This window comes from Anoplopoma fimbria, chromosome 1 (genome assembly GCF_027596085.1).
Source record: "Anoplopoma fimbria isolate UVic2021 breed Golden Eagle Sablefish chromosome 1, Afim_UVic_2022, whole genome shotgun sequence".
NCBI lineage: Eukaryota > Metazoa > Chordata > Actinopteri > Perciformes > Anoplopomatidae > Anoplopoma > Anoplopoma fimbria.
The window spans coordinates 16496635-16523433 of NC_072449.1; the positions used below are offsets into that span (position 1 = coordinate 16496635).

At 40.2% G+C, this 26799-nt stretch overlaps 2 protein-coding genes across 2 annotated transcripts; one reads left to right on the forward strand and one right to left on the reverse strand.

Moving 5' to 3' along the window:
• The first annotated feature begins 4323 nt into the window (after positions 1-4323).
• relt (RELT TNF receptor) lies at positions 4324-14791 on the forward strand. Its single transcript, XM_054602948.1, has 9 exons — positions 4324-4393; positions 4555-4647; positions 5335-5519; positions 5859-5911; positions 6063-6317; positions 11203-11283; positions 11732-11810; positions 13656-14039; positions 14659-14791. The coding sequence occupies exons 1-9, from the start codon at positions 4352-4354 to the stop codon at positions 14789-14791; spliced, it is 1305 nt and encodes a 434-aa protein (XP_054458923.1). The 5' UTR covers positions 4324-4351.
• A 3039-nt stretch (positions 14792-17830) lies between these two features.
• Positions 17831-19845, reverse strand: LOC129094662 (P2Y purinoceptor 2-like). Its single transcript, XM_054602926.1, has 4 exons — positions 19509-19845; positions 19183-19351; positions 18634-18970; positions 17831-18552 (listed from the first exon to the last, which is right to left on the reverse strand). The coding sequence occupies exons 1-4, from the start codon at positions 19843-19845 to the stop codon at positions 18358-18360; spliced, it is 1038 nt and encodes a 345-aa protein (XP_054458901.1). The 3' UTR covers positions 17831-18357.
• Positions 19846-26799: the final 6954 nt, after the last annotated feature.

Sequence of the window (26799 nt, forward strand, 5' to 3'; positions counted from 1 at the left end):
TTAATATCCTGTTATAGTCTGATTTTCCTGTTTCTCTCCCTTTGTTCTTGTTCTTTTGTTTGTCTCTCGTCCTTTCTTTCTGTCTAGCTCTACTGCTTCTTCCCACACATTATTCTGACTGCAGCCTCCAAACCAAAGGATTTGACAGCGCAAGAGTACTACAGTATAGGGTAACGCTTGCCTGTTCCATTATAAAACACATCCAAGCCACAACATGATGCCATTACTCAACATCACTCGCACTAGATAAAGATTAAGTGCTCAGACTTAATCAGAAAGGTCAATTTGGGCTAAATTTTGCCATGAGCTCAGACAAAAGGTCTTGCAGACATTTCCAGAAAGGGAAATGATTTAATGCAATTTAGAGATGCTGTTGGATAGTTATGAACTATGGTGAATGGAGGGATTATAAACTGAAGAATAAGGAGATATTTTGTAGATACACTTATTCACTTTCTTGCTGAGAGTAATCTCCAGCAGATAGTTAGCTTTGCACAAACACTAGAAAACAGCCAGCCTGGCTCTGTCTAAACGTAATAAAATCTGCTTACCAGCACCTCTAAGGCAAATTTAATTATAAGTATTTTTTGTGATTTTATGTGTGTGTCTGTTTATTGGGCCTAAATGTCTGGTAGGTGGATTTTGTTACCTTTGGACAGAACGAAGCTTGCTCTTTCCCCCGTTTTCAGTCTTTATGCTAAGCTAAGCTAACTGGCTTCTTGCTGCAGCTTCAGATGAGTGGTCACAATCTTTACATTTAACAATAAAACTTAATTTCCAAAATGTGGAACTATTAAAAGATTAAGAAGAATTCTGCTCTGCTGTTTGTCCGAGCAGCATTTTATCTCTGGTGGTAGAGAAGGATGGGTGTTTGAATGCGGACTGGGGTGGTCATGTGCCATGTAGGTCCAGTGGTAGTTCCACGTGTGGCGGTCACTTCTGTAGTGGGTTTGTGGGCAAAACCTCAAACAAATTGGATTTAAATGCAAATGCATCACACGCAGACAATACTGGTTGTGAACTGCTAACTTCTGAGAGCAGCGGTCAGGGAGCTGGCATGTTTGAACAAACTTTTTTGGACCTGCTTTCACATGCATTTAAAAAAAAACCCCAACACATTTCACTATATGTGTCGCTTTGCATAAGATTACTGGTTTTACCTGTGGATTGCAGACAGGGGAAATGGTTGGGAAATTCTGCTGGTCTACAATTACTCTTATTGGGGTACAATTTTGCTTTTTTTTTGTGGCCCATACTGGAATGTGAAAGCCTTTTCAAACAGGCCAATTGTGAAGTCAGTGTGCTGTATGATAATGACTTTGGATTAACATGCACAAATCAGTTTCACCTTGCTCTGATGGACTTTGAGTTTGGTTTCAGTCACTGCAATCCTGGAGGTCAAGAGAGGTCCTCTGGGAAAACCAACATTCCTCTAGCCCTCTAACCCCGTCCAATTTGTTACTTGACACTTTCCAAAAACAGTGATACTTAATTGTAGGTCCCATTTTAGTTTTGCTCTCTCTATCATTGTCGTTTTATTGATAATTTTTTTCTTGTTTGTGCTTGTGTGTGTTTGCATAAGTGCATATGAATGAGCGCGTGTATGCCATGTAATTAGCCTCTTGCTCTGTTCTGTATGGCATTTTAATAAATGCTTCTATATATACTGTATCATGCTATCCGGCTGAAGTTTTTAAGTATTTAGCACTCCCTACTACTTTGTCCTCTTTCTGTCCTTCTCTCTCTTCTCCTCCTCTACAGCTCTATCGGTCCCTCAGTCCCTCAAGTCGTTTTTTCAAACTAGTGTTTTTTCAAACTAGTGTTTTTTCTGTCCTTGCTTTATCTTTCTCCTCCTCCCTGAAATTATGCTTCAGTAGCCTGTCATTGGCATGAGGGCCTTGCTGTACCAAAATCATAAACTAGTTATTTTTATTTTTTTTCTTGTTTGTGTAAGGCACAGCTTGGTGTTGGCTGGATGTTATGGCATTCCAGATGTGTTTGTGTGTGTACGTATGTTTGTATGTGTGTTACCTGCATAAAGAAGTATAAATTAGTGCGCAAATAAAGTGTGAAAAATTATGTGACATGCTGCATAGGTGCATGCTCTGTGTGTCTTTGTGTGCTGACCACACTTATGAAAGAGAATGAATGGGTTAGAGTGGAGACGCGTTGATTTCTTGCTAACTAATGTTTAACACATTATTTTTTGCTGCGTAGTCATGAGGTGCATTAAAAGTGGCCTCACTTGTCACGCACACTTACAACACACACACACACACACACACACACACACACACACACACACACACACACACACACACACACACACACACACACACACACACACACACACACACACACACACACACACACACACACACACATGCTACTTTAGCTGTGATACAATGGGCATGTCCCAAGGATGTCAGGGGTGTGTCTGTGGTCAGAGTGACAGTATAAGACACAGGCAGGTACATTTAACTCTCCATTCAGCTACACTGGACTTGAGTTTTGTGTGACTCTTCTGACTTCTCAAGTTGCATTTTAGTGTTAACTCTGTTTTCATTTAGAACTTTATGTAATTTCTGATTTTTTTATTTTACTTTTGTAGCTGTGAAGTCCAGTAGTGAAGTCCAGTAGTAAGTTGCGAGTGTCCAAGTGGCACCAAATAGGACTTTTATAAAGTGTTTGTGTAGACAGCTGTGAGAAAGAAAGATTTGAGTTTGGTCCTGACTCAGCATTTCTAGCAGCATATACAGCATCCACGCTGAGTTGCCAAGGCAACTGTGCCAATCAGCTGCAAGTCTGGGGTAAGTATGCTGCTCTGTCTTTCTCCTCTCTTTACCATTTTCTTGTTCTGTCTTGTATTCTTACTTTCTTTAACTCTGCCTTAGCCATAATGTCTTTCTCCATCATTGTGTGTTATTTTCTCCTATCTTCTCTTTTGTTTCATATGTTCCAAATGCTTCTTATGTTTTCATTTGGGTCAGTAGCTGTTTTACTATGTTTGATTCTTACAAGCCAAATTGGGTCCAACCAATCTGTCAGCTACATTGTTGCCTCTCTGATAATAATGGTCTTGGTTACATGTATTTTGACGGTTGCTTTATTAATAGGATGTTGTAGGGCACCCATTGGAAGAAGGGATTTCAGATAATAATTTTTATGTCACAGCAGTTTGAGAAATTGTTATAACGTGATTTTTTTAGGATTCTGGATTGTCTGTCTTGGAAATGGAGATTAGGAAATTGTATCTTATATTTCCGCATGTATGTTGGCCAACCTGCTGACTGCTCTGCTGCCTTTTAATGTAACAAAATATCATATGTTGACACTACATGATTTTGGCATGTTACATTAAGCAATTATGTAAACTCAAATGTGAAGGTGAGACAGTACAAGTGTCAGACTGTTATAAATGGACCCAAGTATTTGTCATTGATAGGGGACCTCAGGTTGGATTTTATCTTTGTCCATGAAGTTATATTAAAGCATCAGTTAAGGGGCAGTGATAAATACCTTGCCGACCAACATTGCATTGCTGTCATACAATCTGACTCAAATTTGAGGTTTTCCTCAGATTTATTTCCAATAACACTGCAAAATGAAGCAGTACAATCATCCTCATCTCTTCATGTGTCTGTTAACTCTATCATTATATCACTTAGTTTTGATTACATTCATAAATTAAAAAAACGTTTTTTGGACCTACCCTAATGACCAGTTATACTCATACCAGGAGCAGCAAGCATTCAAGCATTGAAAAAGTAGGCATGAGTTGGCAAATGAATATGTTTGCATGAATCATTTCTTTAAATATGTATGCGAGTGCCTACTGCCCCAAAATAGCCACAGAAAAGCCCTGGTTCATTCATTCCTGTCCATAAAAAGAATCTGATTCATGTTAAATGTTATTTACAGCATTTACAGCTGCTCCTTACCTCTCTGCCACTCGAGTCCCTGCACTTTGAATGTGTTGCAAAAAATGACTCAGGTGTTTTTGTGAGCGTGTGTGGCAAAGTGTGAGTGTGCATGCTTATGCACCGTGTGTCGGCGTGGCAGAAGTATTGTAATGTCATCTATTATGTTGTTTTATGGTATGTCATATTGTTATATGTCATACGTACAGGGCTATAAAATATTCCTACGTCCTTAAGAGGTCAATAAATGATGTTGAAAGAAAGGGCACATTTGTGTTTGACTGAGGGGACAAGGTTGATTTTTATAATGCACTTTAAAACCCATGTTTATACGAACCGGACCATGTTTTAAAATGGAATAAAGTCTCTAATATGTTCCTGTCATCTCTCTTCTTTAGATCATATGAACATAGTAGAATACATTGAAGAAGATGAGGAACCACCTCTGCTGCTCAGCTCTCGTCCTTCTCACGGTAAATATGTGCACCTGTGTGTTTATGCAAAAAAAGAAAAAAGGTTGTGTTTCCTTATAGACCAGGTGGCATGTGTGCTTCATGATTTAGTAAGTGTGTGCACTCAGTTTTACTGCAAACCTCCACTGACTCATGAGCATGTGTGTGCACGTGCGCTCCAGGTGTTTGGCTGTGGTGGGACTGCAGCAGTGCAGTGTCGGTGGGGGGAAGGATGTGTGTGTCTGCAATGCCCTGCTGGCCAGGAGCCTTCAAAGGTGAGACTACAAACTGAAATAAAATGATTCATAACAACTCAACCCACTTTGAGGGACATTTTTGTCACAACATATCTCTGCTGTTAACATATCTGTTGCTATCAAGGGATTCAGTGTTAAGTAAAGTAAGTAAAGTATAGAGAGTGCAAATGAGTTGTGTCATGTCAGCTACAGCCAAATGTTGAATGTATGTATGTATAGTTATATAGCAATATATATGTAATGATCACTGTGGTTAATTTCCATCACCTACCTATTAACTTTATAAAGCCCCCAACCAGAGATTTTATTTTCCTGTCTTACCTTATAATTTCTGTTTAGAGTCACCACATTCAAAGTAAACCAAGTTATTTGCCTCCATAAATCAATCTTTAGTGATGGAAAATGTGTATGACAAAGGGGGGATTTTTATCAAGGTGTGTCATGTTTCTCTTTTGTTGCAGGTTGTATTTATGAAGTTTTAGTAGATCACATGCTATTACTGACAAAACAAAACTAACATTCATTACTTGCATACCTGTATTTATTCTTTTTGGAAAAGTCAATGAAGCTATTTAAGTGTAAGAATAAAGATGTCTTGTTTTAATTCCAGTTAACACAGAAACCCTTAGACAACTTTAGAGGGATGCTTCATTCTGTGCTTTTACGTAATATTCTTGAGTTTAGAAGTGTTCTCTGTCACTCCAGGCTTGTGAGCAGATCCAAAGTCCAACAGAGGAAGTACAATGTCAGTTGTGCCCACCTGGAAGCTTTTCAGACACATTTGACTCTGAGCTTTGCCGCCCACACGCATCCTGCAAGATCCTCAGCCGTAAGGTTGCAACCCCTGGCACTGGGATCTCAGATGCTGTCTGCGGGGCCTGTCTGACTGGGTAAGACCTACCTGTCTGCTTGTTGATCTACCCACAATTAAATGAAACTGTTGGCTTGAAAATGTTTTGTTCGAACATGCACCTTGTAAAAACATTTTTGGTTCTAAATTAAAAAATCCTGTGATTTTCTGTGTCTTCAAAACAAGATGAAACATAACACACCACGTCATTCACCACAATGGGCAGGCGACATCAAGCACAATAGGACACTAAATGCCACATGCTAAAAGTGCTGATTCAATCTTTAATTGTAGAATGGTCCTCCACTTTCTTTTTCTCTCTCCGTCCATCTCCCTAATTGTGCATTTTTTCTTTTTTTTTCTTTTTTTACATTTGCAGGTTTCACGACACTGCCAAAGTGGACGTTTCTACCCAAAGTCTGTGTGTGAAATGTAAGCAGTATCCTATTGTATGTGTCTGAAAATGTGTTTAACTTCACATGCTGCTAGTCAATCATTCAATTTACAATCATCATTTGTTCTTCATGTAGATAAGACCATGCTCTTACATTTTCTCTGTATCTTTTTTTCTCCTTTCTCTCAGCATCTTTGCGTGTCAGAGCAGTGCGTACGGTGGGTAAAGGTCCATCCAGCGGTGCAGGAGGGGTGGTCAATGGCACAGTGGTACGAAGCGCTGAGGAGAAGACAGCAGAGTACGCCGTGTTTGCTTTGGTGCCCATCTTCTGCGTGATGGGCCTGTTGGGTATCCTCATCTGCAACATCCTGAAGAAGAAGGGATACCGCTGCAGTGCTGACAAAGAGGGAGGGGATGAAGAAACTGCCACGCCGCAGAAAGAAGGTGAGAGCGATCAAATGACAGGTATCTTTACTCTACGCTGTTGTAAGTCTGCAAATTTCCCCGCTGCGGGACTAATAAAGGATTATCTTATCTTATCTTATCTTATTGCAAAAAGACAGGACATGAAGAGAAAAGGAAGAAAATAAAAGTCAGTAAAAAATAGCAGAGAGTAGGGCGAGCAGAGTGAATGATTACTGACACTGTCATTTGTCATTTATGTTCAGGTTGTTGTCAAGTTAGCTCATAAAAATGCCAAATTAGCACACACGCATGCACAAGATGTGGTTTAGTGTTGTCAAGAGTCAGGTCAAAGCCAAGCCAAGCCCAAAGCGAAGTGTATTTGTGTGCAGCCACAGTCCATGTAGCTCTGTGATGTGACTGCACGCAAGTCTACATGGCTACGAGGCTTTTTTTTTTTTCTCTTTGAACTTTGACCTTACAGGGGTCATTACTCTTGAGCATGCTGTGTTTTTCTAAGCATGCACTGCTATCCTTGTAATTTTCCTATCTGAAAAGGGGAAGAAAAAAAAGCATTCCCATCCACTCACTCGCCCTACTGACGTAAGAAAGAAACTAACTTGGGTAAACACAGAAAGAAGTATGAAGAGAGGCGGGGTAGGGCAGAGGAATGAGAGGGACAGAAGGATGGGGGTGGTATTAACCGAAACAGTGACTGATATCAATTAATGGAAATCTTAAGAGAGCGCAGAGAAAGAAAGAGAGAGACACAAGTGTTGGGTTACACTCCTGCTCTTAGTGGTTTGCAGAGTCTCAGAGTAACGTGAGAACTCGTTATGCCTGTCCTTGTGTAAAGTCGTATTGTCCTGGAGGACTCTTCATAGAGCTGGAGTGCTTCAATCTTTGACCCAAATGAAACTCTGTGTTTGTAGGGTATAATCTTGATATCAAAGCGGACACATCGATACTCTCTGTATAGACCTGCATTGCTGTGCACACAATGTTTCAAGTACACCCATGTTTCCTTTAAGTGTCTATTGCATGTGATGTACTATACCTGTGTGGTTCTCAGGCTTGAATACCAACTAAACCCTCAATTGACATGGTGTACATCATCTACTATAGCATTGATTCAAGCAGCTTTTTTGGGGGGGAAGTGTTCCTGGTACGTTTCCACATCGATCATGTGACATTTTGATAAACTGACTGCAGTGAGGCATTTGGAATCATTTACAGTTGCACAAACTTAAAATGTGAGTCAGAGAGGTTTCATTCAATTTCGCAAACGTTGAAAACTATTGTATTCACTTGGTTGCCTCATGCAAAAAGTAGACATAGCTTAAAGCAATAGTTTGTTTGGGAAATGTGCTTTTTTGCTTTCCTACAGAGCGTAAGATTAGATGGATACCACTTTCATATCTGTTCATTAGACATGCAGCCACCAGCAGCCGGTTAGCTTAGCTTAGTTTACAGAGAAACTGGATACAGGAGGACACAGCTAGCTTAACTCTGTCCATTAGAAAATTATAAGAGCTGCCTAACAGAACCTCTGAAGCTTGATTTTTAACATGTTAAACAATTAATTGACATTTTCACACAAATTAAACAAATAAGATATTACGTTTTAATTTGTGAGTTTAACAGATGCTGGTTGGTGTATTTTGTAATTATTGGACAGAGCCAGGATAATATTTCCCCTTGCTTTATTGTTTGGAAATAGATATCCATCTTATCATCTTACTCTCGGTAATAAAGCACATAAGTGTATTCCTTTAAACAACCATTGCCTTGTAGAGGCTACATAACGATCTCATCACACTAAACAACCAATAAATTACACTTTCAAACGTTATTTTCCTTACTATTGTGCTACTGTCTGTGTATCAGTTACTGTCATTTAGTGTATAAGCATTTAAACAGATTGAAAGGCTAAGCCGGCTTTCCCCTCAATCACCTGATGGTGCGAGGCTCAGAGGAAAGCTGGGTGACAGCCAAGTAGCCATACATTGTGCCAGGCATCAGGAGCTTCAGAGCACAGCTACCGCCTCAACAGATCAGACTTTCTGTTGTCACTTCCCACGTCAAGATACTGTTTGCATTTGCGAAACACCTGCTGCTTATGATAATGTATAGTATCACATCATTAGGATTAAAAAGTTTCGTTCAGAAATGTTTTTCACAGATGCAAATATCAAAATATCCTTTACTTGGGATTCGTTTCATCTCTGTTCACCCGTAGTTGACTGAACCTGCTTTGTACTTTGTGCCTTTTTGCTACAAAGAGGAGGGTTGTGAAGCTGTGAGTTCGGGCCTCCGAGAGGTCATAGCAACAGTCTTTCTGTCAAAGATCACTGCCTTCTGTTTGCAGCTTTGACTTGGTCTCTTCCTCTCCGAGCACTTTGTTGTGAAACTTAACAAGTCCCTGCGCCCACTGGGAAACTCCCTGAACCCCCACTCCCCCTCAGTTCTCTTTATCCGTCTACTCTCCATTCATTCGATTTCTTGGCTCCTAACAACCTCCTACCCCACTCATATGAACATGACACTATCCACTCATCTCTCCTTTCTCAGCAAGATCAATAATTCAATCGAGTACTCACCTCTTGTTTTATGTCTCTTCTTTCTTACTCATCTCTCCTCTCCTTGTTTCTATCTGCGATGTTCGTCTTCTTCCTCTTTTTATATCCCTTTTTTTTAATCTGCTATGTCAATTTCTAGAGCTTCTCAGGGTCTTCTACTTAAAATAACTATGTGTTATCTAAATGAAACCATTTAGCATGAAAAGTTATGTCTCAATGTGAGTTTGACTGAATGATTGATTAATTCAAAATGAAGCATTTTAATTTAGAATATTATACAGATAACAATAGAGTGACACCTTATAACCCCTTTCATTCTCAGCATCCCTCTTTCTCTCCTCCTGTACAGCTTTGAGGAGAGATGATGCAGTGGTGCAGTGATGAACTAGTCTGCATGTGTGAGTGAGACCGATAGAGGACGAGAGAGGGGAGCATAAGCAAAATAAAGTTAGTAGAGACGACAGAACGAGAGTAATATAAGGAGGTAAAAAGGTGAAGAATAAGAGGATGATCAGACGGCAACAGGTGGCTTTGGATGCTGCATGAGAAAAATATACCTCTCTCCATCTTCCCCTCTGTTGTGGTTATGTAACTATCAGTGTTGCAGGGTGCTGTCTATCTGTCCACCTGCAGTAGTCCCGACTGGGCTAACGTTAGAGCTAAACTTCTTACCCCAGCACTTTTTTTCACCATCTCCGCTCAGGGGGAACACCCATGGGGATGAATTACAGCGAGGGCAAGCTTGACCTGGCAGAGCTGAAATCAGACGCTGCAGAGGTAACTCTGACTACGCAGAGCTGCAGACAGAGAAAAGTTTGACTTATGGCAGTGCAAAGTGACAGGGAAGCTGAAGGGGAGAAACAGAGAGGACAAATAATGTCGTGAGCCCAATCTGCAACTTTGTGATTACTCAGCCTGCTCAGCCACAAGGGCAGAGTAAAAAGTAGAGTTTAGTTGCTACAGTTTTCACTTTCAGCCTTGTTAGCGCTACAGGGCTACAGAATTTAAACTGTTTCTCTTATTTAATTTTGAAGCTTCAACTTCAAACTGAACAAACTGAAACTCATCTGAGATACAAGGTGACTGACTGGTGACTTAATGGTGCTGACACTGAAACACTGAATGCATGGGTCTGACTCTGTTGAATGAATATATAGAAGAGAATGAATGCCACACTGTGAAATGGATGCCGTTATCCTCGCATAGCAACAGCCACTGTGGAGACACAGCTATTGTTATAACCTAACAACAGCCTCTGACTGCTTATGCAAGAAGACACATAGACACAAATGTGGCAAGGGCAACAGTCACATTTTGCTCTGTGACACACAACTGCACACACACACACACACACACACACACACACACACACACACACACACACACACACACACACACACACACACACACACACACTTTCACACACACGCTCACACACACGCTCACACACACACAAATAGAGCCCCGTGTGCTTCAACATTGCTGAATGGATTGTGATCGCTGAGTGAGCTATTCTGGGCCCCCTGTGCCCTTCATTGCTGTCCTCTCAGCTGCCTCACTGTGCTGTGCTATTATGGGATGGTGGGGGGGTCGTCTCCATGGAGGCATATCTATTCTTTTCTGTTCAGTCATCCACATTCATCTCTATCAGTCCCGTCGTGTGTGCACATGTGTGTGAACTTTGCTCACTCTGTCTCACTCTGTTGAAAGGGTCATTTAAAGCAAATCCATCCGTTGTTTGTGTTAATTCTATCTTAACATATAAGTAGCCCTGACAAGAGGAACATAGAGTACATTGAAGTATACATAAATACAAGTTTATATGTTCAAGTTTTATATGCGAATATGGGTGAATAGTTTGAAATACATGCCATTCTTCTTCAAGAATATATTCCAAAATATAACAAATATGTGTGACACATTTTCTCCAATAAAGTTTGACAAAGCAATCTTAAATTCATATTATTGTATATTGTATTGTATATTTTGTTCTCAATAAATGCACTTGCATTTATTGAGAACAAAGAGAAACAAAACTGAGATTTTCGAGATGTAACACGCTTACTAGATTTTAACTGCATCTCACGTTCCTCATCACCTGATAGAGTTCTCTTGGTTGTCATGGAAATGGCTCAGTTGTCATCATGTGACCGAAATATGGTATTCAGGCATTTATGTTGACTCTCTGATATGGAAAACACAATATACTTTGTACAGTGCAATACATATTAAGATGATTTCGCTTGTTAATATAGACATTGTTTTTGTATTTGTCTTATATGTATGAATGTCATAACGTATGTCAATATACTAAAATGCAATATACATCGTCTTTCTGTGTGCTTTAGGTAACAATTGTCCCTACATATCTGACGACCTGAATGAAGACACCATCAGTGTTCTGGTTCGCCTCATCACTGAGAAGAAAGGTAGGTGTTTACCAGCAGTGACATCACTCACAAGCTAGTGGTCAGAGTAATTTCGTTTCTTGAGGCTTTAGAGGGGAACACAGTGTCACCAAAGTATGTCACAGACACTTTGCAACCTGCTGCAAGCTCAGACTGGCCAGTCCTTATCTCCATCCTACATGGTTGATGTTAGAAATGCAAACACAGCACAGTTGAAAGAGACATTGGTTGCTTTTGAAAGGGAATTCAAATTTCCTTAAGAATGAAAAGTAGAACAAACTGTGAAAGAAGTTAATGTATTTTGAACTTTTCCCAGGGAAGTAATTTTTTTCCAATCAATCACCAATAAGCAAAAAGCTCAATGTTATTTATAGACATTCCAGAAGACAAGTCTGATTATTCTTATTTACTGAATTCACTGGCACTGTCGCATTATTGAGTCTCATCTGAATTTTTCTGTGTGTTTCAGAAAATGCTGCTGCACTGGAAGAATTGCTGCTGGAGTACGAGAGCAAACAGTTGGCCATGAGCAAAGGCTCATCAATCAAGTAGGAGACCACACACTCTAACACACAATATACAGTATATATACTGTTCCTTCAAGGTCTACTTTTGCTCAGTCAGTTTTGGAAGGAGGCTCCTGACAAGAGGCTCTAATAACCAAATCAATGTCCTGAACGTGTGTGTGTGTGTGTGTGTGTGTGTGTGTGTGTGTGTGTGTGTGTGTGTGTGTGTGTGTGTGTGTGTGTGTGTGTGTGTGTGTGTGTGTGTGTGTGATGTGTGTTTAAGGCAGGATGTTGAGGCAGAGAAAGAGAGAAAACCTTGCCAAAAGTTACAGAAATTTAAGCAAAAAGCTGAATAATGAAATAAACCTATAGATTCAGAAACATCTTTAAAGTTTTAAAGGTGTTTCTAAAAGAAAATATTATGACTTGACTCAAGCTCCCAGTAGAGCCACTTGATATAACACTTTGTAACATTTTCCTTTGCAAACAGGTTCTATAACTTTAACTTCTGTTTTGGTTTTTTTACAACAAAAAACAAAGGAAGCTACTCTCAAAGCGGAACATATGTAGTCTACATTTCCTCAGTGCAGCTCTGGAGTGGTCTGATTCTTTGGCAATGACTCACTCCCGCATGTCTGAAGTGAATGTCTGACACGTTTGTAAACCGCTGTCTCTTCAGTCATGACGCTTTCACAGCCAATCTGTCACTAAGGTTATTGGCTGTCACATGGCTTGAAGCCACCGTTAACATAACCAAACTGTAGTTGTGGTTGGAATTTTGGTTGGAATCTGCGGCCGTTAAAGTGCCCAAGCTAATCTAACAAATCCAGCAACATGCTGCTTTATACCACAGTCTACACCACTGGGCTTTCCTTAATCAGCTGAGGACAGAGACGTAATCTTCATACTCAAAATTGTCCCTCTAACAGTATCATATAGATGGTAATTTAATCCTTTACACTCCAGTATGTATGTACATACATCTACAATAGTGAGAGGTCTCAGGGGCCTCTGGCAGTGTGCAGCTGTAACATGTGAGCTTTAGATTCGAGAACATTCTGACACGCACACACAATATGCACACCAAAATCTGGACAGCTTTCAGATCCTCTGTGTGTGTGTGTGTGTGTGTGTGTGTGTGTGTGTGTGTGTGTGTGTGTGTGTGTGTGTGTGTGTGTGTGTGTGTGTGTGTGTGTGTGTGTGTGTGTGTGTGTGTGTGTGTGTGTGTGTGTGTGTGTGTGTGTGTGGTGGGAGGTTCTGTAGGGGGTCACTACAGGTCATACTAGTAAAACAGAGGGACACACAGCTGCATTCACCTCTTTTGCCGTGCTTTTCTCTGCAAAAAAAGAACAATGGAAAGGCAAACACTAAAGAGGCCTGGGTGCAAAGAGATACAACTTTAGATTTCAATTATTAATTGATTTTCCATTTACACACTCACAAACAAAGGTGGAGATGAAGGTAATCTTTTTGAGGTTTTCTAACTTAAAAGACTCACTTATCTTAGCATTATGCTTAATTACTTAAAAACACAAAAAAAACACAAAAACTCATGGATTGACCCCCATCCCTTCCGCCCCCATCCCCACCGCCTACATCAACTTGGCTCTCCTTCATCTATAATATGTAATAATATATTCTAAACCCATACCTTTATTGACGTGGTCTTTGTAAGTGAAAGACCGACATTTTTTGTTTTTGTGCATATGTGTACAGAAATTCATGGAAGTATAGGTAATATCAGATTAATATTATACTGTTCACTGAATGGACATCAAGTATAAATGACATTTACTGACATAGCAACCACTTTTTTTAAAGTTGGTTAAAGTTCAATAATGTAACTGATCATAATTCCTCCTCATCCTCTCCTGCCCTTCCTCCCAGGTTCCCGATGCTGTCTCCTCTGTCCCCTTTTCGCTCCCTCCCCAGGCTGTGCCCCCATCAGTCCCACCTCCACACTATCTCTGGCCTCTCCGGCCTGGCCCCCAAACACGGCTACCGCTGCACCCGCTGCGCCCAGAGGAAATGGCCCCCTGTCCTCATACCTCCCCTGGATTCTCTCAGAGATCCCCTGAAGCCTCCCCAGAGCCTGATCCTTCCCTGCCTGAACAAATCCAACGACCAGCAGAAGAGGCCGCTGCTTGGGGGGGTGTTTGTAGACACCCACCACACGCAAGATGTTGTGCCAAATACTGTACAGGAAAAGATGGAAGGGAGCGAAGTGAAGGAGAAGAAGGACGGAGAGCTGATAGTTTTATCTGTGGGGAGGTGAGACACGTCCATATTGTTGAATACTCAACACACATCTGACATGACAAATTAGGAATGCAATGCAAATATTTTTCACTTTTTCTGCTACTTTTTACTGCAACTTTACTACATTTCAGAGAAGCTTTTAACAAAAAAATTTGAGTGCTAGTTATTAATTACCTTGTGGATATAGATTTAACCTACACAAGATATGATAATTTGATAAAATATGATGTATTGTTGTAGATTTAAGTGTAGAAATACTTAAAATGAGCTCCACCTAGATCAAATACAGTAGGCTATTAGTTCAGTATGAGTAGTTAGAGCTGAATTATTACAAACTATATCATTGTATTGTTATGACAGGGGCGCTTCTGTTGCATGATCAGTACTTTTACTTATCATACTTTATGTACATTTTTTGGTTATCCCTTCTATACGTTCACCTCTTAATTCAGGACTTTTGCTTGCAATGTTGTATTTTTGAAACTGTGGTATTGCTCCTTTTACTTAAAGTACTTACTTACTTACTTACTTACTTACTTACTTACTTACTTACTTACTTACTTACTTACTTACTTACTTACCGATTCCATGATTGCCATGAATGTAACGGTGATCATTTCTTTACCGCCAGGTTTCAAGTCGCTCAGATCCCTGAGCAGAAGCCTGTCACCGTGGAAACCAAGACATCATCCCAGGAGCAACGCAACTCCCTGTTCGTAGGGAAACCATTCTGCTTGTCTTCAACATCTGGCATCAGGAGGTAAAACCTGCAACACAAATGTTGCGCTCTCTCTTTGCTTCTATCCCGTCACTCCCTGTAATTACCTCTCTCCTCCCCATTTCCATTTCATTCCTCCTTAACTATTCTTAGTTAAAGCTACATTCTTCTGGCCAGGACTGAATTATGTGGTCTTTTTGACTGGGAAAGGATATTATATAAAGTATGATCAGTTTAAATCAGTTTCGAGTGTCTCTAAAATGATTTGGGTAATGAGCTTTTTCTTCTTCTTCTTTCCTATTGCCTGCTCAAACACATGTTATTACAGTAACCATGTGGCCCTGCCTGCTGTGAAAACTATCTGTTGGATTAATTTCCTTCATGTCCTATACAAAAAAATACCTCAAGTAGACATTGCTTTATGCTTTGAAATCAGCCCAAATGCAGAATAATGAGTTAAGTATCTTAAGAAAAGGCTCAAAAGCTATTTATTTGTCACAACTTCTTTCATTCTTTGAAATCTGGAAAATTGTTTTAATTCCTTCTTCCATCTGTCCTTCATGTCCTCATCCTGCTACGTCCTTGACATTTTGACTCTCTCATTCAGGTGAAGAGACAGAGAGACTGTATTATAACGCTACCCAGCTGAATATGACCTTGACATGAACTTGACAGCTGGCAAGGAGGGGTTTTCTAGAAGACTGACACCATGAAACCACCAGGACCACCTCGTGCTGGAGGAAGATGTCTCTATTATGCGATGAGAGGAATATAACTGTATTTATTATCACATAAAAACAATATTGTACTTTACAGATGTTTCAGTTGTAACATCGTAGAAGTTCAACTCCATTCACAGCTGCTCCACTAGCCCAATACACAAAGAGAGTGAAGAGTATAACTTTGTGACAGAGGGAGGGAGAAAACAAAGAAGAGAAGTTTGGATCATAAAAAAAGTGCATTCTCAGCCCCTATATTTGTGCTCCCATGTAAAAAAAAAACAGGGGTAAAACACACACATAGGTGAACACATACTCCAGTAGCTCAAAAAGCTCAAACAGCAGTGCTACTGAAACAAACACGGGTACGAAAAAAAGAGGAAATGTCAAACCAAGTTGTCTGTGATCAAGTGCCATATGAACTAAAAGTATCAAAGTTGTCTTTACCAGTCTGAGAAAATCTTGTTTGACTAAAATAAAAACCTACATGATTTTGGTCACAAGACACTTGATTTAGAAGTACAGCAGTACTAGTATAATATATATTTTAGGAGGACTAAATGTTATCAAATTCCATCTCATTTTGTTGTTTTAAATATTTTTTACAAGTTAAGTTATCCAGCTCATCTTTTCTGCTCACATTTGCAGGTGAATTAGGGTTCTAAACCTTGAATATGTTGAATGTCTTAACAGAACATCCACTCACTGAGCTCATTGAACCTTTGAGAGTTTAAGAAACATTCACTCAGTGATGTACACCTACCCACAGTCAGCATTAATATTAACATTTGCAACCATTAAGCAATATCCAAGTAGGTGATCAGGGGTCAAAACGTGTTTTTTATACCACTGCATCCTAAAGGCAGTTAGAGACTCCAATTGTCATTTGGGTCCTGGGGTGGAGGAGTTAGATGGGTAGATATCACTTTTGTAGAATAGACCGTGTAAATTAATGTACATATGTAAATATGGGTGGGTGTATAAAAAACAGTTCTGGCTTTTATAATTTTAGCATACAGTTTGTATGAAGTGAAAGACAACTACACTGCACCAATAAGTGACACTTGTACTCTACTTTTCTTTTTTAATAAAAGTAGGAAACACCTACTCACACCATCATAAATATAAACTGATTCTGGTTAAACTCAACACAATATATGTTGTTGTTTTTTTCCATTTGAGTGCAACATTTGTGTTTTATTTATAAACCTAAACACACAAGTACACATATCCAGACTCCAGCTATGCAATCTCCATAACTGTAAGGAACCACTCCCACATAAATACATACACACACACACACACACACACACACACACACACACACACACACACACACACACACACACACACACACACACACACACACACACACACACACACACACACATTTTTAGTTTTTACAGTTTAATTAAATAACCCAACCAGTGGCTGCAGTGGATTAGTGGTTGAGATGCCTCAAAGTCATGCAGCTCACTTGGCTTCAGTTTACATCCTCATGGGTTTTAAAGAGTTTACTATATTTATCTACTCATATTCATATTTCTTGTTAAGTTACAGGGAAAACAATATGGATATTTATTGGTTGCAGCAGTTACACATTTTCTTTTTATCTGTTTTTATTACTATTATTAGGATTATTATTAAATGTTTTCAAGCTGAAGTTTTGCTGGTAAGAAGGAAAAATTCATCTCATCAACTTTGTAGGTTGCATTTATAATATTACATTTTTCTGTATGATGTTTTTACTCTTGAAATAAAGAAGTGTATTTTAAATGCTGTCTTGCTGTTTATATGATGTAGATTTTTGCCGTTTGTCTGCTGTTGTTTGTGAATGTGTGAGTGAACATCTGGGGAACAAATCCAAAGAAGTTGTTGAAACTAAAAGCAGCATAAGTAGAGGACTGGCTTGTTTGTTTGACAGTGTCGCCCTCTAGTGGTGTCTGGTGTACATTTGATAAAATGACGACAGATAACGTAAATCAAGTGGAGCCACTACCAATGACATTTACCAAGTGGCTCAGCTACACTACAACTAAGGTTAATAACCCATAAAATCACAGTTAACTCTTTCCAAACTCATGACCAACTTACTGGTTTCAAATGCCCTGCTAAAGCTGTATAATCAGACCCTACCTATAAGAGAGAATCAATAAACAGAAATTAAAGGAAAACATTCACTTTTCTACAGCTGCTCTTCTCAGAAAATGTCTCACAGAACTATAGTGAGTCTCATTTTACAGCCACTTGATACAAATTATGGCATTAAACAAATATAATAAAGTACATGAAAATGATAAAAATGTAACACCCCAACAATTTTGTTAACATTTATACATGTTTATTCTAAAAAAAATTAAGTTCCTTCACATTTTTTACCACACAGTGATACACACAAATACACTGCTGCAGCACATTCAACATAAGTCGTAAAGGCCACAAAGTGGTCAAGTTTACCCTCCTCGGTCTGTCTGATATACAGAAAGTCCGGTGAGTTTAGGAAAACCCACTTGTTCCTGTACAAACATCAGTTGCAGCAATAGAGTCAAGGAGAATCATTAACAAAAGCCATATCTATTGAGCACTATGTAAATTAGTTATTTCCATACATTTGAACTGTTCAAACATAACAAAACAAATTAAAATCCTTTTATGACCATTAATGCCTTAAGTTAGAAATGTGCTACATGATTTTTCAGTCATAACTGTATTGACCACATTTAATTTGGTCAAATCTGAACATGCAGTTTTACTGGTCAAAGATGGAGATCTGAATGCAGCGTCTGTCAGTGTTGGTTTGTCACATCTCCCACAAGAGACCAGCAATAACTACTGAACTTGTCCCCACAAACTTTATCATTTGAACCAAACCTAAGTAGTTTCAGGTATTGGATCAGAGTTGAGTTGTCAAGCGTTTTCTCACTCTTTTTGGTCTCGATGAAGTGGACCTGATCTTCTTGGAGAGGCTACTGCGGACGTCCTGCCCAGCCAGGAAGTAAAGGATGGGGTCCACACAGCTGTTGGCACTGGCCAAAGGTCGGGTCACCTTGTAGGCCACACTGGAGGCCTCCAGCAACTGACAGCTGATCTGGTGAACATTTAAAAAATGTGAAACACCGAGCTCTTAAAGTTATCAGAACACATTTATTATAAAAGTGTTTGTCCTCACCTGTGATGGATCCACCTGCCTTAGGTATCTGAAAGAATAGTAAAGGCTCCTGGTGAGGTGGAAGGGCAGGAAACAGAGCATGAACGTTGCCAGCACAACGATGATCATCTTAACCGACTTCTGCTTGGTCCGTTGGGCCGACATGCCCCCGCTCTGGCCCCCCTCGGACCCCCAGCCAGGCTCCAGAAGCTTCCGCACCATGAGGCCATAGCACACCATCACCACCATGAAGGGCAGGGCGAACATGAGCACTGACACGGCTGAGCTGTACACCAGGAAGTCATCAAAGAGCTCTGGGCTAGTTGTGTCGTAACAGATGCGCGCATTCTCCCTATCCCTGAAAAGGAGATTACAGTTGTTGAGGATTATTAAATGTTAGTGCTGACTTGTTTGGCACTGAATCATAGAGAAATGTAAGGAGTGTTCATTTAAGTGTGTCCCATTAAGGCAACCTAAGATAGGTTCCTTGGTGTGACTTGGTAGAGACTAGTATGGGAGTAATAAAGGGAAAAGAAGGAGGGGACAGACAAATATACAAATTTAATTCACCTTATTCTTGAAAAGTAGAGAATAGGTGCCTGGCAGAGTAAAACACAGGCCCAGACTGCCACAGACACCAGTTTGGCCCGACGAGCGCTGACCCAGTAGAGGGAGCGGACCGGATAGCAGATGCCTACGAAGCGATGCAGACTGATACAGCACAGGAACAGAATTGAACCTGGCAGAGTGATAAATATACAATATACTCTTTTTTTTCTATTTGTATAATGTTGTATCGTGTTGTGGTATATCATGCTGCCTTAACAGGAACATATCATATATCAAACTCTCTGTATTGTTGTATTGTATGAGTCTGTGCCATGCCATCTCCGTACCATATAAGTTGGTGTAAAACAGGAAGCGTATGAGCTTGCAGAACGGCTCGCTGAAGGGCCAGTCATTCTCATCCGCGTAGTAGTAGATGAGGAAGGGCAGAGTGAGGACGTACAGAGTGTCGCACATGGTCAGGTTGAACATGTAGATAGTGGAGGGCTTCCAGCGCTTAGTGCGGAACACAATCACATACAACGCTGTGGCGTTCAGCGCCAGGCCAATCACAAAAACCAGGGCATAGCTGACAGGGAGGAGGATATATTTAAAGTCTTCTTTAAAGAGGCAGTAGAAGGCGCTGACGTTGGTAGGGCTGGTCATGTTGTTGTCAAAGAAGGCCATCTCGGTTGTGAAAACACCTGAGGGAAAAGGAATGGATTATGAATATGTTGCTTTTGAGCCTGGAAGCATTTCACTTTAAGTTATCATATACACAGAAATAGAGGGTGGGGAGGTACAGGAAATGAATATAATTGGGAGAAAGTGACGTCAACCTAGATTACATTGTAGGATGCCCCAAGTCTATCGCTTTGGCATGCAGAGCTCATGCATAATCAGCTGGTCCATTGTCATTTCGCAATACATTTACACAATCATGCTTTTAGCTTGAGTCATCCCATTTTAAAGTCATTGTGCAATTTACAGAATGTAAATCACTTTAATGCTGACGTCCTTTAATCGCCTTTTTCTTTCTGAGTGGGTGGTTGAGGAAATGAGAGAAGAAGAGAGATGAGAAGAGGATACTTAAATGGTGGCCACCCCTTAAATCATGATTATATCCTTCTGGTGGAAGTGTGTGAGTGAATATGTGTGTCTTATGGGTGTTATATTGGGTGGTACTGTATATGTGTGTTACAAGTTATACCTGTTCCACCACCTGGCCCAAAGAGACATGTTGACACCTTGTCTCAGGAGATTATTTAAATACTTATCTGTCTAACCGTATTTCCTCTCCTCTCTCCCTCAAAAGAAAAAAATATATATATTTTAACATGTTTGAGCTGCAGAAGATTCACACAAAGATTCACACGGACCTTTGTGGTGACAACTTTTTTTACAAAACTTTAAGAGCAGCTGTGTTTTCAGGCAGAAAAACAACACTCTTTCTGGCACTTTTGCATGCAAATGTTTTCCAAAACCTCACGGCAGAGAGAGGGAGAGACAGAAGAAAAACCTTTAAACTCAAACCGAACCTTGTTTAGAGAACATGTTAAGACCTTTCTTTATGTTTTACTCACTGGCGTGCACATTGTTAACCTCAGTTCATTTCCCCTTTCTGTATAAATCTAAAAACATAGTCATGCAATAAGATGGAAGTGGTGCCTTAAAAACTTGCATGTAAATCAGAGAGTAGCTGACTGATGACTTAACCTACTCTTTTATTCTTCTCTCTCTGACATCGTTTTTTTCTTTATAAAAAACGATGCGTCTTGCTCGCTCTGTACCCTTAGATGTCTTCACTTCCTTTTTCTCTTCAAAACAGCTCTGGGTTGGATTTAACTGATTTAACTGACTTGAGACAGAGTGGCCCCTTTTGTAGTCCACTACATTGCTTTATCTACAATCTGTATACTTTTTTGTTAAAATGGCTTTACAAAAATAACCACATTTCATCCCAGGAAATATACAATAAATCCTTCTTCCTTGGAAACAAAGCCCCTAAAACTTATAAATTTACTCACACTTAACGAACGCTACTGCCTCTCAAAGACATGTGCTGACCATTCTGTGGGATCCTCATTCTTGCGAGCAGAAGTACTGTGTATGTGTGAATGTGTTGTTTCAGGCTGAATGCATGCCTAAGATACTTCAGTGGGTGAATAACCTGTGGAGGTGTGTGCCTGTCAGACAAGCTCCGGCCTGCACGCCGGTCGAGAGCGGTTGAGCCCGGGGCTCAGATGTTAATTGTGTGTTAGTCAAATGGACAGTGAATAGGACAAAGCTGACAACACCTTGTTCTAACCTGTCCAAATATTGATTTCAGTTTGGTAAACTAAAGAAAAACATTATGGTATACTTTAAAAGAAGAAAAAAAGAGATAATTCTCAGTCCTGTTGAGACTATTAAATGTAATCATCACTGATCTACAGTATGGACCTATATACTTAGGCTATCAACATTAACCTGTTTTATTTACTTTGTTACCTAGCTTTAATAAGGCATAGGAATTAAAAAAAAAATCTTATTACAATTAGCTGTTATTTTCTCTCCCTTTTTTGAACACCAATACTAAAAACAAAAGCAATTTTAGAACAGGTAAATCACAAAAAAACACACAGCTGTTAGCATAAATATTTTGCAAGTAGGGATCTCCTTCCATGCATAAACAATATAAATATTTGGTCCTTTGGGTCCCCATGGAAATATAGTTGGCCTGACATTCACAACAGCAATATACAAACAATTCCAAAGATTAAATGTGATTTTTCACATTTCAGGCAAATATGCAATGAGTGAATCAACCAGTTCTTGCTTCTTGTACTTTTAATTCAAGTACTTGACTGTTTTTACAGTAAAATGTCTTACCTTAGTATGCCTGAAGAAATATAGAAGCTCTTCCGACACAGAAACATAAGATAAATCATAAACCATAGGCATCCTGGCAGGATCCTAACCAATACAAAATGATCCAACAATGACTGTCAGACATTTTTTTTCTGTGCCACTGTCAGAAAGTTATGCGTGTGGGTGTGAATACATGTGTTTGGTTTCCCTGACTGCGATCGTGTGTGTGCATGGGTGTGGATATGTGTGTTAGTTTAAGTGTTATACTGAGAGGAGAGGTGAGAAAGAGTACTTAATGTCTTACCTGCTCCAGAAACTTTGTGTATTAATGATTACATGGCCCTTAGCCTTAACCTTGACCATGGCACGTAGAAAGCATGAAATACAGTCCTTGACTGACCTGCTCCTTGTCTTCTATCTAGCCAAAATAAATGCTTCCAGAGAGTCATATATTTGTTCCACTCACTTTTCTAATTTGTAAAACCATATAACAATCTTTTGTAGTTTGATATTATTGTTTTATATTATATCATCTATCCAGAACCACACGTCCCACACATACACATGAAGGCTACACGCAACTCTTTTCTAGGGATTCATACACCCTCTATTGTGATGTATCCTTGTAATTGTTCCCTCAGCATCCACTTCCAATGAACCCCATGACCCCATTTCAACCTGTCTACTCCCCGTAGCTCACAGTAAGTCCTCAAATAACAGTATACTGAATGATATCACAAAATAGCCAACAGTAAATAACCTTTTGCGAATGCATTATATTTTATAAATATTTGTTTATTTGTTTATGTGTACCATAATGCCTAAGAGCCTATGCTAATTTCAGTTGAATTCGGAGTAAAGGCAGAAAATGATATATATTTAAGATAATATAAAATAAAATAATCCTATATTAGTCCCGCAGCGGGGAAATTTACAGGATTACAGCAGCATAGATATAGTGCAAACAAGGTACATAGTAGAAAAAACAAACAAGTATTTTAAATAAGTAAGTAAGTAAGAAAAAAAAAATCCACAATAACTAAAATAATAATAATAATAAAAAGAATCTTAGAAATACAGACAGAATAATTATAGTTATAGTATTGCACAATCATTTATTATTTAGTATTGCATAATTTAATTATCATTATTAACAATCAAGCGTTTAAATGTGATCTTTTATTGTTTTATTTCTTCTTCCATGTGTGTCTTTGTTATTTTCTTTTTTTCCCACAGTTTTTCATCCTACACCGCCATCGATTTCTCCATGATCGACTGCGGCTTCTTGTTGCTATGCAGGTCTGCCGGACGCAGGCTCCTCTCACTGTCAGTCTCCTCTCCCTGAGCCGGATGGAGCCCCCCCCCCCCTAATGCCCCAGAGGACAACAAGTCCCACTCAGTATTTACCCCCTCCCTTGTCCCTTTATGTGGTTTGAAACATTTGGTTACTCTCGACGGCAGAACAATAAAAAAGACGTCTTTCTGCTCGCTGTGTTTCCACCGCGTACAGGCCGCTGTCCCGCGCTTCGCCACGTTGGGGAGCCGTTGAGCTGCCGCGCTGAAGGGGTTCCTCGTTAATACCCCCCGCCCCCTCCATCATCCCTTCCCTCTGTTTTTTCTTCCCCGCCTGTCTGCCCTCCTGCTTCCCCACACAGTACAGTACACACTAGTCCTCTCTAGTAGTGGCAGCAGCCAACACAAGCGTGCTCAGCCTCTCCTCGTAGCTCCAGCGCTGTAACAAACTAGCCATTTATCATCAATCATGGCCGCCGGAGTACAAATTTAACTCCCTGTCTTTTCCCCCCTGTCGGTCTGAAGGGGAGGATTTTTTTTTTTTTAATGTTTTGTTTGTTTGAGGAGACAAAATATATTAGTCCCACACTGATTTTTTTTTTTTTTTTTTTTTTTTTTTTTTTTTGGGGGGGATTTCCACTTGGAATTATAATACTTCTCGCAAGGGAAATAACATTCATGTCAATACTCCAAAATGCAGCCGCCGCCGAGGAAGGTGAGTGATTTCCAGAGTCCGTTATGTCTTCTAGCTGGGGCTGTACAGACAATGACAGACAGATAACAGTAACACTAGATGTGGACGTTGACCATACAGTGAGCCGTCTGAGGCTGCGGGGCGTTAAAGGGGGAAGAATATATATATACTCGCGAGCCAACGTTAGCAACGGTTGCTAGCTAGGTTGGTCAGTAACGGTAACCTAGTGACATCAATGTGAATCCATAACGTTTGTAGCGCGAGCCGTCAAACGTCAACTAACGTTAGCTAGAACGCGCTAGGTGGGCTAACACGAGACGTTTTTGTACAAAGCGCCACACAATGTCACTATTATATTATAGTGTTGTATTTCTAATATAAATAACTTTAAATATGTACATTAGCAGTATTAACTTATAGCAGCAACGTTATAGTATAACTAACCCAGACGTTGTAGTGCACAGGCGTGTGCATGTGTTATGTAGCATACAGACAAAAGTCCCGCACACTGCAAAACAAAAGCTTTCGTTTCTCCACGTTGTGATGCTTTTTTTTCTAGAGGGAAGACCTTCAGTCCGTCCAGGGTCACATGTTTTCATCAAAGGATGAGCTGACAAAAGCTACAAACACACTGAGGAGACATGCTGGCAGAGCCGTGTCTCATACCGACTTATTGATTCTGTATGGGCTGAGAAAGGACCACAGTCCCCTATAGCTTGTTTGGCACTAGTGTGTGTGTGTGTGTGTGTGTGTGTGTGTGTGTGTGTGCAAGAGGATGTGTTTTAAGTTGCATGAGTGTGTGTGTGTGTGTGTGTGTGTGTGTGTTGTCCTGAAATAGATGCACGAGAGCCAATTACCCTGCTGTGAACCTCTGCACAGTTTTCTCTTAATTACCATATATTCCCCCCAGTGCCAGTTATGCTCTGTTTTTTTTTTTTTTTTTTTTTTTTTTTTACACACAGACCGGCCCTGAACATGTCATATCATGTCTGTAAAACACACATACACACCTTTTCATAATTGAGGCTGCAGAGACCACTATGGTTTGCCCTGTCCCACTGTGTGTGATGATGCACCACTCCGGTCATATTAAAGTTGTAAGATCTCATTTGTCAGCTGCCAAAATTTAAAAAAAATACTTCCAAGAATAAAAACTGAATATATTTGATAACCCCCCCCCCCCCCCGCCAATGTGGCTGGCACACTCAAAACACTCAGCCCACAGCACCACAGTATTTGGCTGTTGGATACTAATAATTCCTCTCCCAGAGCGACACATAGAGCCCCTTTAGTGTTTTGTCTGTGTCTCAGCACATCTGCTTACATATTGAGCTGGTTTGTCTCGCATATATTTGTTTTATGTGGCTTGAATTAAAGATGCCTTTAATGAGGCTGAAAAGAGGCAGTGCATTTCTCCACAGAATTGATTTGCAATGTGATTATCTATCTATCTTGCTATCTAATCTATATACTCATCCATCCATCCATCCATCCATCCATCCATCAAATATGAATTATGACACATACAGGGTTTAGAGCTTTTGAAGACAAATCAGCCAACAGCCCGGTACTTTAAACTTGTCATAGTGTAATTGAACAGGACAAACCTATCGGAAGCATTTATCTTGATATAGATTTTACATCGCATCCACCAACTCCAACTGCTATCTTGTTCCCTTCTCGTACAGGTACATTACTGTAAATGTATGCGTCAGAATCACTGTAAGATATGTGTGTTGATTGTGTTACAAAACAGGAACCACTTTTCTGCGGTACAGAGAGACCTGCATCAGCTACCACTACACCAGCGGAGCTCTTTCCCTTTAACATGACCTTCAATATACTGGATATATATTTCTCTTTGCCTCATAATTAACATCCCCATATCCCATCTTTTTTTCATTGTGACTTTCCCCCTCTGCTTCTCACCGACCGTCTCGCTTTCTCGCCATCTTCTTTTCTGTCTTTTTTCTTACTCTCACTTCATATCTCTCTCTCCCCCCCTCCCCACCTTCTCTTCTCATGCACAAGCACTCCTCAGCCACTTTTCCTCTCATTTTGTCTCCCCACCTCTGTCCTCACCCTTTGCCCTTCCCCTTTCTCCCTCTCTCCCTGTGGTTGCCTATGAATGATGGAAGGTGAAATCAAGTGAAGTCATTTTTGCCCTGATAATGTAATGAACCACTCCCTCCTTATCTTCAAAGACATGGCACATTAAAGAAAGGAGCTCTGCAGTGTGTGTTGACGTGTGTGTGTGTGTGTGTGTGTGTGCGTGTGCGTGTGTGTGTGTGTGCCACTGTAGTGTGTGTTGTTGATTGTTTGTGTAGAACAGTCATGAATTTGCCCACTGTTACTCTGGTGAATAGCTGATGGAATTAACCAGACAACACACAATGACCACCACAGTGCCTCTGTATGTGTTGGCAGGAGTATGTGTTTGTGTGCACATTAAGGGTGAGCTCTCTCACAAGAATGTGTGCATGAGTGCAGGTTATTGCCCCCGATCTGACCCCCAAAAATACATTTCTTTATGAGGCAATACAGGCTGTTAAAAGCGACTTCAGTCACCCCGAACTGCAAAAAGCCTCCTCCATCCTCATCCAAAAGTCTGACAAAACCTTGACACTGATTGTTCCGTTGATGGATTACTGATGGGAGTGTGTGTATGTGTGTGTTCCTCTCGGGTTTCTAGCTGAGCAGACTCAATATAGAGTACAGATGGAGTGCAGATTAATTGATTGATTGATTGATGGGGGTTGCATTATTTGTGTGTGTCTGTGCATTTGTATGTAGGCCACTGTGAC

Bases quoted from the DNA above. Each gene is read 5' to 3' on its own strand.
- LOC129094662 (XM_054602926.1), bottom strand. From the start codon at position 19,845: ATGGCCTTCTTTGACAACAACATGACCAGCCCTACCAACGTCAGCGCC. The intron at 19,352-19,508 runs GTACGGAGATGG...TCACTCTGCCAG, and splicing joins GTTTTACACCAACTTATATG to GTTCAATTCTGTTCCTGTGC. The intron at 18,971-19,182 runs GTGAATTAAATT...TCTCCTTTTCAG, and splicing joins CTCTACTTTTCAAGAATAAG to GGATAGGGAGAATGCGCGCA.
- relt (XM_054602948.1), top strand. From the start codon at position 4,352: ATGAGGAACCACCTCTGCTGCTCAGCTCTCGTCCTTCTCACG. The intron at 4,394-4,554 runs GTAAATATGTGC...CGTGCGCTCCAG, and splicing joins CAGCTCTCGTCCTTCTCACG to GTGTTTGGCTGTGGTGGGAC. The intron at 5,912-6,062 runs GTAAGCAGTATC...CCTTTCTCTCAG, and splicing joins CCAAAGTCTGTGTGTGAAAT to CATCTTTGCGTGTCAGAGCA.